The sequence below is a fragment of the Schistocerca serialis genome, chromosome 2 (genome assembly GCF_023864345.2).
Source record: "Schistocerca serialis cubense isolate TAMUIC-IGC-003099 chromosome 2, iqSchSeri2.2, whole genome shotgun sequence".
NCBI classification, from domain to species: domain Eukaryota; kingdom Metazoa; phylum Arthropoda; class Insecta; order Orthoptera; family Acrididae; genus Schistocerca; species Schistocerca serialis.
The window spans coordinates 608,979,332-608,998,072 of record NC_064639.1 but is presented as its reverse complement, the minus strand read 5'-3'; the positions used below and the strand labels follow the sequence as shown (position 1 = coordinate 608,998,072).

The 18,741-nt window shown below is 40.1% G+C and overlaps 1 protein-coding gene across 1 annotated transcript in view; it reads left to right on the top strand.

The window, feature by feature from the left end:
* The window catches only part of LOC126457652 (inactive rhomboid protein 1), a 284,568-nt gene that overhangs the window by 171,338 nt on the left and 94,489 nt on the right, over positions 1-18,741 (top strand). The window contains exons 6-7 of the mRNA XM_050094140.1: positions 8,456-8,639; positions 14,227-14,301. Coding sequence (XP_049950097.1) covers positions 8,456-8,639; positions 14,227-14,301 — 259 coding nt within the window. The remainder of the gene's footprint in view (positions 1-8,455; positions 8,640-14,226; positions 14,302-18,741) is intronic.

Below are 18,741 nucleotides of genomic sequence, written 5' to 3'. Positions count from 1 at the left end.
AGCTCCGCGCACAATATGGGACAAAGGCGCAAGCAATAGAATAGAATAAATCCTGAAGAAGATAAATTCAGATTTTGGTCCAGCAGTCCTGATTAAATTTAACTGATTTTCATTAACATCAGTACTGAACGTTGGCATAGTTTCTGTGGTTGGATCTGGACTATTCTGTTTTGCCTATTTATCAGTTTTAATTGGTAACTTTTTCTTTGATTTTCACTCTGCCAACATAGAAAAAAGTAAAAATTAGACAGAAACAATATACATTTTATTATAAATAATTAATATAAAATATAACAATGCAAAATCCAGCATTATATTATATTATGAGAAGGATAGATTGCTACCCACCATATAGAGGAGATACTGAGTCACAGACAGACACATGTGAGCATTCAGCCAAAAGGCCTTCTTCTGAAGTAGCCAACACATCAACATGCATGCAAGCACAACTCACAGACCCATGACCACAGTCTTCGGCCACTGGGGCCAGACTGCAAGCAACTGTGCTTGATGGGAGAAACAGTCTGGGTGGTGGGGGTGAGGAGAAGGGAAATAGTAAAGTGCTGCCTTTGAGTGCATTCAGGGACATGGTGGGATCAGGATAGGGCAGCTAAGTGCAGTCAGAGGTTTAGAAGGAGGGGAGGGGGATTGGAAAAGGAGAGATGTTGAGGAAGGAAGAGAATACTGTGGGTGCATTGGTGGAACAGAAAGCTATGCAGTGTTGGAATGGGAGCAGGGAAAGGGATAGGTGGGTGAAGGACAGGGACTAACAAAGATTGAGGCTAGAGGGGTTACAGGTATGTAGATATATTGCAGGGAGAGTTCCCATCTACACAGTTCAGAAAAGCTGGTGTTGGTAGGAAGGATCCAAATGGTACAGGCTGTGAAGCAGCTACTGAAGTGAAGAATGTTATGTTGGGCAGTATGGTTGGCAACTGGGTTGTCCAGCTGTCTCTTAGCCACAGTTTATTGGTGGCTATACATGTGGACAGATAGCTTGTTGCTTGTTGTATCAACATAGAATGCAGCTCAGTGATTGCAGCACATGACAGCTTTCACAGGTAGCCCTGCCTTTGATTGGCTAGGTGATGCTTGTGACCGGACTGGAGGAGGTAGTGGTGGGAGGATGTGTGGGACAGAGCTTGCATCTAAGTTTGTTACAGGGATATGAGCCATGAGACAAGGGTTTGGGAACATGAGTAGAGTAAGGATGGAAAAGGATATTCGTAGATTCAGTGGGTGGTTGAGTACCAATGTGAGAGGCATGGGAAGGATAGGCACAATGACAGGTAGTCGAAACCCTGGCTGAGAATGTGATTCAGTTGCTTCAGTCATGGGTGTTTCTGAGACGAAAGGGGGTGCTCCATTGTGGCCAGATGATGAGAATGTCAGAGGTGGTAGGTGACTGGAGAGACAAGCCATGGGAAATTTGTTTCTGCACAAGGTTAGAAGAGGAAATCAGCCAGCTTCTTTGAAGTGCACATATGGAAGCTCTCCTTTTGATGTATCCATCATTTCCATGACCCCCTGGCCTCAACCTTTGCCATTCCATGTCCTTCTCCCACCTATCCACTTCCCTGCTCACACTGCAGCACTGCACAGCCTTCTATTCCACCAACACACCCACCAGTCTCTCTCTCTCTCTCTCTCTCTCTGTCTGTCTTCCGCCTTTTCCCCTCTCCTTTGCTTCTCTCCTTTGCTCTCCCCTGCTTCCCCCCTCCCTCAAACCTCCCGACTGCACCTAGCAGCTCTACCATGTCCGCACTACATCCCTACATGCTCCCACAAGCAACACTACTCCCTCCCCCACCCCTACCTTGCTGTCCCTTCTTGTCTCTGCCCCACCCTCCTCTTTACCCCCACACAAGGGCACCCATGTGATGGTCTGTGGTGGTGGGGGGCTAGAACTGGAGGTATGGAATACTTTTAGAAGATTAATGGCAACCTGTGAAGAGCCATAAAAAATGTTCCAGTTCGGACCCTGTTAAAAACCTGCATAATACCAATTTTCTAATCATTTTATTGAAAGAAAAACATCATAAGGTTTTTATTTTTTTCTGTTCCCTGAGAACCAGAGGGGCCGCAGTCCATCCTTCCCCTGAGTATGGGCTCCCTTGCCCCCATGATTGAGACTGACTCTCCCCCATTAGGTGCAGTTGCTCACAGTCTGGCTTCAGTGGCCAGAGACGGTGATAACGTGTGTGAGTTTTGCTTGCATGAATGTGTGTGTGTGTGTTTTCTATGTTAGAAGAAGGCCTTTTGGCTGAAAGTTCACATATAACAGTCTTTTTGTTGTGCCTTTGCTCATTTAGTTGTGCTTTTACATGACTCAACATATCCTCTATATTGTGAGTAGCAGTCTATCCTTTTCATAATATTGTCGTTAATGTAAAACTATGAGACAGGAATTCTGGCTAGTAAAAGGTTCAGGAGGTGATAGATTTTTTACCACTCTCTATTGATTTAGCCTCTTGAAGCTAAGTATTGGCCATCAGTTTCATAACTTTTATATTTTTCTCAAGTGAATTTTCTTTTTGACATTGATATAAGATATTTGAGACAGTGTGATGTCTGTGAAAACAAAAATAGTTTTGTAGCAGTAATGTTTTAAAACCAAATGATTCTTAGCTGTTTTAAATGCACTTCCATATAAAATACCTGTAATATATCTTCTAAAAGAATATACCAAGTCTTAATCAGTAAAACTACTTCATTTATTCCTCTTTCTCCCAAGCCTGTGCAGCTGTATTAACTCCTATGTTTCCCCTGTCACATGATGCTAAACACATTGCATTTTCAAAGAAGATTCTTGTAATATGTTTCACTTGGATTTAGGTGGCATCGTATACTGGTATGAAACTGGTTTGTGCAGTTTAAATGGAAACAATATTTTCTTGGCACTGTTAAGTGGAGGATGAGTTCCTGTAACGTTTTCATGTGAAATTTACAAGAAAAACTGCAGCTAATCTGAAAGTCAAAAAGAAAAAATACTATAAATTACAATTTAAATAATACACGAGAGCAATTCAAAGGCCTGACTGACAATTTTAGTGAAATTGTGATGCTAAAAGAGGATGAGGAGGAGGCAAAGGATGAGGAGGGGAAGAAGAAAAAGAATAATAATAAGAAGAAGAAAGGATAGGGTTTAACATGTCATCAATACTAGAATCATTTGTCCTACACTTATAAAAAATAGGACGTGGCATTTCGTAGGACCTCTGCCGTCATACTTCCAATGTTTTTCTTGGAAATTGCTTTTAGGATTTAAATTGTTACCTACAATGTTCATCTAGAAGTTAAAAGAAATTAATGTTACCAATTCTATCCTGACACTCCTATTGGTTGGGCTAGTTGTTGGGGATTGTTAACTTCCTGGTAGACCAAAACCAGTTTCCTCCAAGCACCAGAGAGTCAGGACATGTCCCAACATGAACCTTTGTTGATGGTTCAGTTCAAGCCACAATGCAGCATCTACTTGAACAGCAGGACACAATCAGTTCTGTGTGAAACACAGAAAATCAGCTGCCAAAATGTTTTCACTGACTCAAAAGGTACTTGAGAATGAATGCCTGTCAAATTGACAGTTGTTTCTTTTGGACCAGACATTTTCATAAGGCTGGGATGAGGCTGATGACAAAACTCACTCTGGATGCTCTTCAACATGAAAAGCTGAAGACAGTGTGACTCGTGTGTGAACTTCTGAATACAGATTGTAGAATGAGTGTTCATCTGATAGGTCAGACTGTGGATATACCCAAAATCTTTGTTCACAATATTGCAACCAAATAATTGCAGAAAATATGTGCAAAACTGGTTCCAAAAATTTTGACTGATTTCTGCTTGTTTGTGAAGAACTCCTAGTATTGTGTAGAAATGAGACTACTTTTTGGTAATTTTTTAATATGAGATGAAACATGGGTTATTGAATGCAATACTAAGACAAAGAGACAGAGCTCCCATTGGCATATGATACAGTCGCCATGCCCCAAGAAGGCACACATGAGAAGATCCAAAGTGAAGGCAGTGTCCCTTGTCTTTTTTTGTTGTTAGTAGTATAGCCTGGCATGAGTTCATACCTGCCAGACAGACTGCAAACGCTGTCATTTAAGTGGAAATGCTCAATAAACTGAAAATAGTGTTGTGCACCTCAGACCATACATCACCAGTTCCTGAAAGGCCCTCGAAGACAATGTGCTCAGCCACGTCACCTTCTTGGTGAGGGATTAACTGGTCTAAAACAATAAAGCAATGCTGCCCCTGTCCCAACTATGCTCTAGCAGTTCCCTCTCCCTCCCCCACCTCCACCTCTCCCCCAGCTCGAGACATTCACAAATGGGTCATGTTTTGAGGCCGTAGACAATGGGAAAGTTGTTACCAGTGCCCTGAAGGACACTCCAAGCCCGGCCTCCCAGGGTATCAACACTACTTAGAAATCTTACTGGCAAACATGTATTGATGCAGGAGGGTGCTACTTTTAAGAATTTTGATGCATTGTACCAGTTTTTTTTTTACCTTGTACACCCCTGTCTTTATTTAAAGCATGAGCTATGTGTTAGTTGTGTTTGGTACAGCTGTTTTGTAATTACATGTCATGTCCACAGATCCTATCCAACAATTAGTAAAAATTTAAATATAACTAGAAGGATATGTCAAGAGTTTATGGTGGACAGTATAAGAAGACTGTATAATTTTGAAAATTCACTAAGTCAGAATAATAGTTACAGTAGTCACATAAATACAGTACTTGAGAATGTTCACCTAAAATATTTTTGTCATAAAAGCTCACTGCATGCCACCAGTCAGATATTCCTTCAACCTATAGTGCTAACCTGACTGAACAAAAATCAGATGGAAAGGTAACATAGAAATATGACAGTCTGGAAGGTTTACATTAATTAGGTGTTCTTCAGAGATTTTCTTTTTTTTGTGGATAGTGAAATTCATATTAAATTAAAAGAATGAAGGCCATTGGTGCTAAAAATAGTATTTGAGGATCATGTTTATATTCATATGGTGCTCTGTGTACTGTAAAGCAAGTTTCTTTGTGAATTCTGCTGAAAAATATATGTCATGCTCCATTGTTTGTAGTTCAGTAGGTTCTTATTTGGGGAAAATCCTTTAAGGGGAGCCAGAACGATCCATCTCCTCCATGTTAATTTTAGCAACTAGAAGGAACATTTTTTCTAAAACCATTAAACATATTGCTCTGAAATTTGGACTACATGTTCAGTGAAATTTCTCTACAAACTTATAATGTCATGTTAAGAAATATTTATTGGTTTTTGTTTTACAATTTTTTTAAACAGATGCTTATTTTTTTCTCTAAAATTTTGCACATTTTCTTCTATAACTCTTGAATTATAAAATATTTTTTTACAATTTGTTATAAAAAGGAAGGAAAAGAAGTAAACAATGTTGTGTATAAATTTTATTGATATACTGTTAGCAGTTTTTGAGAAAATATTCCTCAAAGATGAAAATTTTATAAAGTTACAGGAAATGGCTTCCAAAGTTTTTTAATACATTCCTACCCCATATGATGGATTATCAGCATCCTCTTCTCTTTCCAGTGTTAGTTTCCATTTCACTGGTCTTTTCGTCCCTTTTGCTGCATGTTGTAGGCTTTTCTACCTTCTTCCTGCACCTCTTAGTCTTTCTTCATCAATTAGTCGCATTGTGGAAATGGTGTTGTGTCCTGGTTGGAAACCTAAATGTTTCTGCACATCACATTTGATAATGTTTCCTTCATTGTATGTTGCCACTGCATCATACACTCCAAAATGCAATGTTTTTATCTGTATAAACACTCTCTTGGGAATCCTAATCCAAATTAAATTATTTACACTTTCATTGGGATTTTGTGTTTTCCCATGTATACACTTTTCCAATAAACTTGGCTGTGATAAATCTCTGAATATGGGCTTAATTACATCAATTACAGCATTTGGCAAACTGTTTTTATGGGCATTTTCTTTTCGTGATTGGTACTTAAACCATGAGTCATCACCTGTGGGGCACAGTGCATGTTGTGGGTACTCGTTTGTAGATGCAGAATGAAAAAATTATGCCCATACTGCTCTCCTCATATGCTTCTCATATTTTGCCAAATTGCACACCCATAATACCTCTGCAATCTATTAATTGCTTCGTCTGTCACTCTTCCTCTTCCTCCAAGGGTCTTACCATCACTAAGCTTATGCGATCCTAATGTCTGCTTTAGTTTGCACAAGCAAGCCCCCATGCGCTTCTGCACATGTCCAACGCACTCCTGTTTTTTAATGTGAATTTCATTGCCATAAGGTTTGAGTTCCTCTACAGCTTTATGTCCCTTAGAATCACCATCTCCAAGATAGATAGTGTATCGTACATTATACCACTCCTGTGTTCTGGAAAAAATTGCTTTCACTCCCTCTACTTCCATCGCTACACTCGTGCCATGAAAATTTGCTTCACAACTTTTACTAAGTTCATCCTTGGTATTTCCCTTACATCTACAATGTTTTGAGAGAAGAGCAACATCAGTTACTTTGCAACTGTCTCCACTGGTAGCTGTCACAACTCCATTTAGAGATTTATGACCTCTACATTGCCATGATCCATCTAAAGCAGCAGTTAAATCTCTACAATTCCCATTATCTGTCACAGCCTATTCAATTGCTTTCTTCATTGTTGCTTGGGCAATATCTTCAGCAGAAGGTCCCACCAATTCATTATAAAATCCGAACTTGGTTGGTGATTTTGGCAAGTTCATAATTCCATATAACATTATCCCAGCAGCACTGCCCTTGCCAATGCAATGCAAGCCATACATTAGCCTAACATTTATATCATACACCTTCTTTCCACTATTACCACTATGAGGAATACTGTTAGAATTAGAAAACAAAACTTCTACAACACATTTGTTACACTTCAATAACATTTTACATGCCAAACCAATGTGTGAAGTTATTTTCAGTTCCAGTCCTGTTTCTTTGCAAACTTGGCATAATACATTATGTTTCAAAATATTAGAGAGCAAGGAAATGTTAATTATTTCATTCACATCATTACTGTCACTTTCATAGTTTTCAAATTTTTCTTTGCTGTCACATTTTCTTGTTGGAAGAAGTTCTATCATATTCATTTGGAGTAGTCGGTGAAGCAGTCTGAGCAGTATCTCCCTTCAAAGCAACAAAAGATTTCTTCTTCCAATCATTGTGCCTTTTCTTAAACACTTGATTGCTGAAGCAGGGCATATTGATATCCACAAACCAAATATGTAAAACAGGTACAAGCAAAACAACACAAAGCAGACTCCACAAGTCAACACATACGGTATAGTGCTTATGTTTACCAATATGAACAGTCACTTGTCACAGAGGTAAAGCCATGCAATACTGGAAAACAAAACACTGTCTAATTCCGCAAAGATACCCTGCTTGCAGCCGGTGAGCTGCGCCGTCAGAGGTGACACACCCAGTCGCTACAACCGTTTACGCGGCGCATCAACTTTGCAGCGATAAAAACACACATTTGGAATTCGGTTAGAAGGGTGAAACTTGATTTGTTTTATTCAGAAAACTTCTAATAATTTTATGATGAAAAACAAACAAAACAAAAAACGTTAATTTTGTCATTTTCATCGTTCCGGCTTGCCTTAATAATAAGCTCTCATCATTTAAGTAAGGGAATGTTACCAGTGTGCTACTTTTGAAAAACTGATCCCCAGGACAACAAAAAACAATAGCAAAAAAGAAAATTTTGTGAAAAAAAAATAGATAGAAAAATGCCATTGGATTATTTAAAAGATTCATATCAAGAAATTCTCCATACTATACTCATCCAGTTCAGAAAATTAGTGCCAAAATTATCATCATTTCTCTTAGCTTATTTATTGCAAGCTATAGAAAGCTTATCAAATAAATACACAGTCAGTTAATTTGGAGGGCTTCATACTTTCAGCAAATTTTTCCTCATAAAATAAATAAATAAATATATATTAAAAAATAAAACCACAACTGAAAGACCTTCATTTTGAGAACAAATAACTTGCCCAATACAGAACATGAAAGAAGACACTCGTAATTACTTTTAAAAATGAAGGTTTCCTAGTTAAGTGCAACGAGTTACCTTTTATTATTCTGGTTGCAGTTATTTCTGGAAACCTTTATTCACTACAGTCGTAGTGTTGCACATCTATGATGGATAAAATTCTTACTTTTAAAAATGTTTTCCATGATCTGAATTAGTAATTGTGTGTATTGATTTTCCAGTTTTCATTTTGTTATTTAAAGTCTAATTTTATAAGCAAACTTCAAATTACTGATACTTAGAAAACACACAGTTTTCTCCTTTTTACTATACTAATATTTAGCAGTCATCATCCAGTTTTTATTAACATTACTAGATCTTTTCTTCTATCGTAGATGTACCAAACTAATTTTAGGCTTATAAACACATATCTTTGTTTCAGACAATCCATGAGACAAGCGTATTCTAAAAGAATAGACTTCAAGGAACACCTGGATGACACAGAGGACCACCGTCCCTTTTTTACATACTGGGTAACAACAGTTCAGGTTCTCATTCTCATCATATCAATAGCCTGCTATGGACTGGGACCTGTTGGTATAGATCTGAATCACAGGTCAGGCCAGGTATGGTTGCAAAATCAAGTTTAAATCTGTATGCATTCAACATCCTAGATTCAAAATCTAAATTAGTTACTGCTGATTTGGAATTAAGTACTATAATTTCATCATAAATTTGTCAACAGTGGTAATTACTGTCTCTGGTAAATTAAAGAAAGACAGTAGAAATGTAGTCAGACATTGTTAAAATTTACTGCCATGCCTTCAAGACCACCATGAAACAAGTGCACCTTTGAAAAGCTATTTATGGTTCAGATACATATGTTAGGTTTGAGGGAGAGGTCTGGAAACAGAACTTCATAATTTGGCCCAAGCCTTCTCAAAGAGAAAAGCATACACAGTTAATTAATAGTGCATCCATCAATAGAAACACTGGTATGTGGTATGAAATAACAATAAGAAAAGGATGAAGTGTTACCACATAGAGGCAGCATTGCGTGGTAGACATGTTCATTGGAAAATGATTTCTAGATATTATCAGCTATTTTTATAAGTGCTTTATCGGACACAAACAAAACAAACCACACACAGTTTCACTGGTGCATAACTCTCACACACAGCCACTGTCATCTCTGGCCACTAAGGCCCAACTACAACTGAAGCCTTTGATGGGATAAATAGTACAGAAGAGCTGTGAATTGGAGAGGAACAGGGATACAGGGGTAGGGGTTGGGGAAGATTCAAGTGTTGGTGGGGGGGGGGGGGGGGAGGGGAGGGGGACAAAGGACAAAGGGATTAGGAGAGAAGTAGAGAAGGGGAAAAGACTATGCAGATGCACTGGCCACATAGAAATCCATTGTAAAGTAGAAGTGGGAGAAGGGAGGGGAATAGGCAGTTGGAGGACAGGGAGTAGTGAAGGTTGAGGCAAGGGGGTTTGGGTAATGAAGGATATATTGCAGTGATAATTCCCACCTGCATTATCCAGAAAAACTCGTGTTGGTAGGAAGAATCCAAATGGCACAGGCTGAGAAGCAGTCTTAAGGTCAAGGATATCATGTTGGATGGCAGGCTCAACAACTAGATGGTCCAGGTGTCTCTTACCACAGTTTGGCATTATCATGGACAGACAGCTTGTTGGTGGTCATGCCCAGGTAGAATGCAGCACAATGATTATTGCTAAGTTGGTAGGTCACATGGCTACTTTCAAATATGGCCCTGCCTTTGATGCAGTAGGAGATGGCTGTGACAGGACTGGAGTAGGTAGTAGTGGGAGGATGTATGGGACTGGTCTTGCACTTAGGCCTGCTGCTGGACTGTGAGCCATGGGGCAAGGGGGTGGGAGCAGAGATTAAATAGGGACAGACAAGGATATGCATAGGTTGGGGTTCACGGATTCTTTCCACCAATAGCATAACTACATAGGTGAGAACTCTTCCTCCGATACATATTTTTTTCCTGTTCTCCACTGGCCTACCCCTTCCCTACTCTTGCTCCAGCCTTACATATGCCTTCTATCCTGCAAGCACATCTGCATAGTGCTTTCCCCTTCTCTGCTTCTCTCCTCTCCCCTTTGCTCCTCCCCCCACCCCCACCATCCAAATTTAGCCTCACAATGCTGCACCTAGCAGCCTTTCTTGCCCCCACAATGTTCCTGCATGCTTCCACAGCTAGCACAGCATCTTCACCCACCCCTTCCCTTGTAGCCCTCCCCCTCACATCTCACAACTCTTCTGTACTCCCACTACCAAGAATGTAGGGTACCAAGCAGTTGGAAAAAGACACAAGTCATTCCCATTTTCAAGAAAGGTCAGTAAAACAATGCACATAATTATGGGCCTTTATCAATGATTTCGATCTGTTGAATTTTGGAACATATTCTGTGCTTATACATTGTGCCATTTCTGAAGAATAAAAAAACTGCTCTACAAAACCAACTTGGGTTCTGTAAACAGGGATCTTGCAAAAACAGCTCACTCTGTTTCTCCATAAAATTCAGAGAACTATACACAGAGGCACTTAAGTTCACACCTTGTTCCTTGACATCTGGAAAGCATTTAATATATTTCTGTACTTTTGTTTAGAGAACAAAATACGAGCTTACAGTGCACCAGGCCAGATTTGTAACTTGATTCGGAGCTTTCTAAGAGATAGGACTCAGTACGTTATTCTTAATGGGATGAAATTATGGAGGTAGAAGTAGTTTCTACATTACATCAAGAGGGCTGTTTACAATATATGTAAATGATCTACCCTTTTCTTCCAGTGATCATCCAGCTGCAGTTGTCCACAGACTTCTTTTAATACTTTCCACCACTTTTTCACTTTTTGCATCGTGTGAGATTTGATAATGTCATTTTCGTTACCTTGTATGCAAGTGCATGTGTTCAAGTTAATCCGGACTTTCTTTACAGTTTTATCCGCAGTTCTTATTTTAGTCATTTTATGATATTTCTCTACACTCATCTCATTACTTTTTATTATGAGCTTTAAAGCTCTTGCTATCATCCATCTTTATCATCATCATCATCATCATCATCATTATCACCATCACCAGTCTATGTTGGCAGCTGTGTCAAACCACTCAGAGGTATAAGGGTGTGGGAATGCAGGAGATATCCTACAACAGTAATCTCACTGACAATACGAACATTATATACAAAACCTTTTCCCAGTATTATCCTCCTTGACTCTGTACTTAGCCTTAACAATATGCTACTCATCTTTGTCATCCTACTTCTCCCATACTTCACATTACGCACTATCCTAATGACCTATTGTGCCTCATCACCATATTGTGAGAAATAATTACACAAGTTCGTAAAGACGAACGTAGCACGCACTATTTACTAAAGGAAGAATTCATTATAAAGACACATTTCTTATAATAATGTCCAGAGAACAATCGCTTGACCCTAAACTTCACCTCTCATGCCTGAGAGATCTGTTCAGTGTATTGTGTTTCATGTGCTCTGTGGTACCACTGATATATTTAGTTAAACTCAGGTGCTTTACCAGCTACAACCTATGTCCCTTAAACAATTGTTTCAATAATATGAAAAGGAAAGTTGCTACTCACCATGTAGTGGAGATGCTGAGTCACAGATAGACATGACAAAAATGACTGTCACAAATAAAGCTTTCAGCCAGTAAGGCCTTCATCAAAACTAGATGACAGACACCCCCCTCCACACACACACACACACACACACACACACACACACACACAGGCTAGTGCAACTCACCTCCCCCCTCCCCTCCCACCCCCCCCCCCTCCGGACACACACACACACACACACACACACACACACACACACACACACAGAGGCTAGTGCAACTCACACACACGACTGCAGTCTCAGGCAACTGAAATCACACGGCAGAGTGAGTGAGTGAGTGAGTGAGTGTGTATGTGTGTGTGTGTGTGTGTGTGAGTAGCAACTTTCCTTTTCATAATATTCTTACATTCCATCCTGGATTTTCCATTTTTTGGTTAAACAATTATATGTAATTCATAATACTTGCTTTGTTGTAATTTCCTAATACTTGATACATTCTCCGATTATTCCATACACTGTTTCAGGAAGCTATATTAGGTAGATTTTCTGCTATTATACCCACTGATCTCCACCTTGCATGTTTTTTGAGCCTTTTTGCCATATGATGGAAAAACATGTAACGTATGTTACTACTGTGGCATTGATCTACACTCCTGGAAATGGAAAAAAGAACACATTGACACCGGTGTGTCAGACCCACCATACTTGCTCCGGACACTGCGAGAGGGCTGTACAAGCAATGATCACACGCACGGCACAGCGGACACACCAGGAACCGCGGTGTTGGCCGTCGAATGGCGCTAGCTGCGCAGCATTTGTGCACCGCCGCCGTCAGTGTCAGCCAGTTTGCCGTGGCATACGGAGCTCCATCGCAGTCTTTAACACTGGTAGCATGCCGCGACAGCGTGGACGTGAACCGTATGTGCAGTTGACGGACTTTGAGCGAGGGCGTATAGTGGGCATGCGGGAGGCCGGGTGGACGTACCGCCGAATTGCTCAACACGTGGGGCGTGAGATCTCCACAGTACATCGATGTTGTCGCCAGTGGTCGACGGAAGGTGCACGTGCCCGTCGACCTGGGACCGGACCGCAGCGACGCACGGATGCACGCCAAGACCGTAGGATCGTACGCAGTGCTGTAGGGGACCGCACCGCCACTTCCCAGCAAATTAGGGACACTGTTGCTCCTGGGGTATCGGCGAGGACCATTTGCAACCGTCTCCATGACGGTGGGCTACGGTCCCGCACACCGTTAGGCCGTCTTCCGCTCACGCCCCAACATCGTGCAGCCCGCTTCCAGTGGTGTCGCGACAGGCGTGAATGGAGGGACGAATGGAGACGTGTCGTCTTCAGTGATGAGAGTCGCTTCTGCCTTGGTGCCAATGATGGTCGTATGCGTGTTTGGCGCCGTGCAGGTGAGCGCCACAATCAGGACTGCATACGGCCGAGGCACACAGGGCCAACACCTGGCATCATGGTGTGGGGAGCGATCTCCTACACTGGCCATACACCACTGGTGATCGTCGAGGGGACACTGAATAGTGCACAGTACATCCAAACCGTCATCGAACCCATCGTTCTGCCATTCCTAGACCGGCAAGGGAACGTGCTGTTCCAACAGGACAATGCACGTCCGCATGTATCCCGTGCCACCCAACGTGCTCTAGAAGGTGTAAGTCAACTACCCTGGCCAGCAAGATCTCCGGATCTGTCCCCCATTGAGCATGTTTGGGACTGGATGAAGCGTCGTCTCACGCGGTCTGCACGTCCAGCACGAACGCTGGTCCAACTGAGGCGCCAGGTGGAAATGGCATGGCAAGCCGTTCCACAGGACTACATCCAGCATCTCTACGATCGTCTCCATGGGAGAATAGCAGCCTGCATTGCTGCGAAAGGTGGATATACACTGTACTAGTGCCGAAATTGTGCATGCTCTGTTGCCTGTGTCTATGTGCCTGTGGTTCTGTCAGTGTGATCATGTGATGTATCTGACCCCAGGAATGTGTCAATAAAGTTTCCCCTTCCTGGGGCAATGAATTCACGGTGTTCTTATTTCAATTTCCAGGAGTGTATTTTTACTTTGTTAATGGTGTACCAGTGTCTATATAACAACTTACTAGAGAATATAATAAGCAGAAAACTATGGTTCAGAAGTTGAAAAGAAGGAAAAAACTCCACAGGCAACTCAAACACTCTGTGAACATAAAACTCTGTATCTGCGTGCATAGATTCCTGGAAGACTTAAACCCATTATTCGTATAACAACATATTTACAACAAACTCTGTCTTCAGCTACCTGCCATCTATTTTTGCCTAAATTTCCCTGGTACCCATGGGCTGCAGCATCTTAACCAAACATTCTCCCTACACTGCCTAGCGTAATGCCCTCTTTTACAGCCTACCCAGCATATCACATTGTGTGATTCAGTGCACAGGAACACAGACATTTTTGGTATCTGAAGGGATCATTTTCGTATAATCATAACTATTTTGTCATAATGTCATAACTATTTTGTCATAATACTATATCTATCATAAATGAAGTGATTTTTGTTTGAGCTGTTAAAACTTCTACTTCTGTATCTTATTTGTTTCAGGTACTGGTAACAAGTCTGTCTCTTCAACAAGTGGATTACCAGGAACCAGCTAACTTCTGGATAGGGCCAAGAGCAGTAAGTTACAAAAGGATGGTAGAGCTAAGTCAGTTTCAGAATATGTTGCCTAAAATATTCAGGATATTGTTAACTCATTATAAAAATATAGGCACTAATGGCAAATGAAATTTGGTAAAGTTGTTAATGTTCATAGCCCACACTGTTTATTTGCTTGCATTGGTGCAATTTTGAATCACTGATATGCCACAACTTTGCTATGAAATCCAGAGTTCCTGCTGCTGTGTCATGTAGAATGCAACTAAACAAATTGCAAGTACAGTACTTTACTTCACTAAATGAATATGTGCTTAGCCACACTACTACTATTTCAAAATAATAATTAATTACTGTTTGAATAACTTCAATGAAACAAATCTAGGGAATTTAGGAGTGTAATATTGGCACCGAGCCCATTTTTCAAAGATATGGCTCACAAAGCTTTCTTATGACCATGGTTTCTTTTTTTTTTACAGTTTTGTATTTTTAAGATGGCTTAATTCATTACTTCCTATAAATATTTGTAAATTAGAGGTAATCACATATTTCCTGTATAATGTTAAATACATGAGCTGACAATATGTTGAGCAATATTGGCATATGTTCTGAAACCAAATTAATTCAGGACTCGTAGTAAAATGAATATATAATGACCACTTACATTTCATGAAGATGACATGCAGCGAAAGTATCTGAGACAAATAATTCATTATACACATGATCTTGTCCATAATCCACCTATGAACACAGTGCAGTTATGTTAGTTGAAATGTAGTTACCACAGCTGCAGTTTAATATTTACAGATGGGCTAATCTGGTATCTTATAAAATTAAACAGAAATGTATATCAAAACAAAACATGCATTTATGTTCAATAACTTCATTAGTAGTGGAAACTAAATATTGATAAGACCAAATAATTTAACAAAACAGAGAACCCTTTCAACAAATATAACTGAAAGCAGTGGCTGTGTTGTGGGATTAAATGAGTCAACAAAGTTGAGGCAGCAAGATACCTTACCTGAGCTCCCCATTCACTGTGATGTGGAATTTCATTTAGCAAGAACTGAGATAAATAAAAGTTTTGTTGCGAAGAAGAGATCAATAAATCTGCTGAGTAATTATGTTGGTTTTATAAAATGTTATCACATCTGTAGGTATGTGAAAGTCAACAGAATTGTGCATTATTTATAACAAATCATGAGATTCATTAAATCTTAGAGGTCAAATTGTATGTGCATTATCACAATAAAGTCATGACTCTAGTATTCTATAGGGTAGAAAAGTCTTTCATGAAAACTAAATATAAAATTTACAAAACTGAAACATGATGAGCGAAAGAAATGTAAGCAACTGAAGGAAACCCATAATGTATAGGGGGCATTCAAACGAAACACGGTCACTAGCGTAAAGTAACAGTAATGATTTTATTAACTCAAAAATGGAGTTATACATAGTACACATACTCAAAAATAGTAGCCAAACCTGTTGGCACATTCAGTCTTTTGTGACACCAACTGGTCGATTCCATCCTTGGAGAAGCTAGTAGGCTGCTGTCAGATCCAGGCCTGGACCCACCACACACTTCGTTGTCCTTTGTGAATTAATATCCACGAGTAGCTTGTTTTAGAGGTCCAAACACCAATGGATATTGTCCGCAGTGATCCTGCAGTTGTCCAAGACTAAAGCATTCACTTCTGCAACCATTTCCAGTGTGATGACATGATGAGTCTGTCCAGGACGAGCATCATCCTCCAGTGACTCGCGCCCCACAAGGAATCGTTTGCTCCATTCCACAAAACTGGAATGACTCATACTGTACTCGCCATACACAGCCTTCATATGTTGACACATTTCACAGTCTCCAACTTCCTCTGCGGCCAAAACTCGAATCACTCCTCATTGTTCCTACTTACTCACCTGCTTGTTCGGTAGTGGACGATAACTTGTGTGACCACGTTCTCTTCGGCGTGAAACCACACTGGCACTACGCAACATTAAATGGTGTGCACACATCAGTCTCTCTGCCAATACTTGGCGCCACCATACATGCAGTTATGTGGTGCCACTTTACGTGTAAGGCAAAGGCAAACACTCTGACCAGGCTTCATTTGAATGAACATCATAATAAGAGAAACAAAATAAATGTTCTAATTCTATTACTATCCACTCCATTATGTTTCTATTTCAAGCCATCAATGACTTACATTCCTTCTTTTCTCTTTTCTGTGAATGTTCCTTTCAGTGGTTCCCTCTTCAGTTCACGAAGAAGGAAACTTCTATAGTGAAAAATCAAAGTTCATTATCATGCAAATACTCCAGGAGTAAAAGAGATCACTCACAAAAAGCAGAAGCTGTGAGTTATCAACAGGTGAGGTGTGGGTTGTGTCATGTGGGGTGGATAGAGGGAATAGGCAGGAATAGAGGTTCAGGGTGTGAAGCTACCAGCTCAGAGAAAGGCAGCCAGGTTGCACTCCAACACCTATCCATCACATGCCTGGCCCATGCACCTGCCACCCCTCCCTCTTGCATTCCCAGCCAGTAATCTGGCTGCCTTTGTCTTAGCCTCTAGCTACCCACCACCAGCCCCTCTTCATGCCTCCTGGTTCTCTCTCCCTATACCGTGTGTGTGTGTGTGTGTGTGTGTGTGTGTGTGTGTGTGTGTGTGTGTGTGTAATTTTCCTGTAACTCAAGAAAGGATTTATTCGAGAAGCTAGCAAGTTTTCTCTCTTTTTTTGTGTAACTCAATTCTTCTGCTTTTCGGTGAGTGGTCCCCTTTACTCCTAAAGTATTTACCGATACATGCTACCAGAGCTTTCCTACTATAATTAAAAGGTTCATTATAAGATTTTTATATCATATTCACACTCTAGTTGGAATGTAAAGTCTTCATACATTTTTCCTGCACTTTTTTCAGAAAGTGTGAATAAAAATGTAAACAAGTAGAGATCTTTGGTTTTCTAAAAATAGAACTATGAACTATAAAGTAGAATACTCAGGACCCTGAACAAAGAAAGATCAACATATCAACATTATAGTGCACCACAAGGATCATATTCATTGAGTAACTGGTGTGTGGAAAAATGTAGATATGTAAATTATATTTAAAGCTGTGCAGCAGAATGACTTAAGCATTGTAAAATATTGCAATATAAAGAATTAATGCATGTTGTATTAAACCCAGAAGAGGTATTCTGAGACCATGTGATGCTACTCTTCAATGTGTGAGTGCCCTGTGTACTCTTTGAAATCTTTTCCATGCCTTATGAATCAACAGCGAGGCTTTTAATACACAGGAACACAAGTAATACCCTAGCACTTTCTCATCATATACTCCCCTGCAAATGTTTCAGGCTGCAAAATAGTCTAAAATTTTCTGCACTACTTAAAAAAATACTTCATGCCTCCACTCATAATGTCACACTCAAAGAAATTGTCATTCAGTTATATTCTGCTTTACATTTGTTACAGTTTCAAATGGAATTAAGTTGTACAAAATGTCACATTATTTTATTCTCATGTACCTAAAAAACTAACATTGAGATTTAAACTCAGTTATTTTTAAAACTTGATCAGTCTAACAAAATGGTTCAAATGACTCTGAGCACTATGGGACTTAACTTCTGAGGTCATCAGTCCCCTAGAACTTAGAACTGCTTAAACCTAACTAACCTAAGGACATCACACACATCCATGCTCGAGGCAGGATTCATACTTGCGACCGTAGCGGTTGCGCGGTTCCAGACTGTAGCACCTAGAACCGCTCGGCCACTCTGACAGGCTTCAGTCTAACAACTTTACTTCTTGATGTGTTGATGCTTATCATAAGATCTTCAGTTGGCGGTTTTTCAATGGTGTTTCTGATATTTTACTAGTGTGAGTTGCCTGTATTATCAAAGATTTGCACTCCATTGCTGCTTTCAGACTAAGAAGTGGGTGAATCTTTGATAATGCTAGTCATTTATACTGCTGAAACACCAGAAAAACCACTAAATGACTATCAATCAAAGATCGTGTGATGAACTGCGACAGGTAACATGTCGAGAAGTGGCAACAGAAAGCTCAACAAGTTTATAACATAATTCTCTTCTGCAAACTCTTTGATGGAAATCATTGTATACCCTTCTCCTCTACATCCATGAATAAATGTGCCTGCAGCCAGATGCTCCTTGACATCTGGATGATGTTATTCAGATATTGCTTGTCTGTGGAAAAGAAGATATCCACAACGATTCTAAGACAGAAAGGCACTTCATAAAAAAGGATTACTATCGGCAGCACAGTTCCTATCATTGTGATGAATATTTCATTCACAAAATAATACCACTCATCGTTATTTAAATGCTTTAACACACATGAACAAAATTATCGTTTACGAGATTCTCACTCCTCTGTAAATGAAGTAATCAACAGAAAGTTCTTTTATTCCTTTGTAAATGTCACTGTATTACCCAACAGACA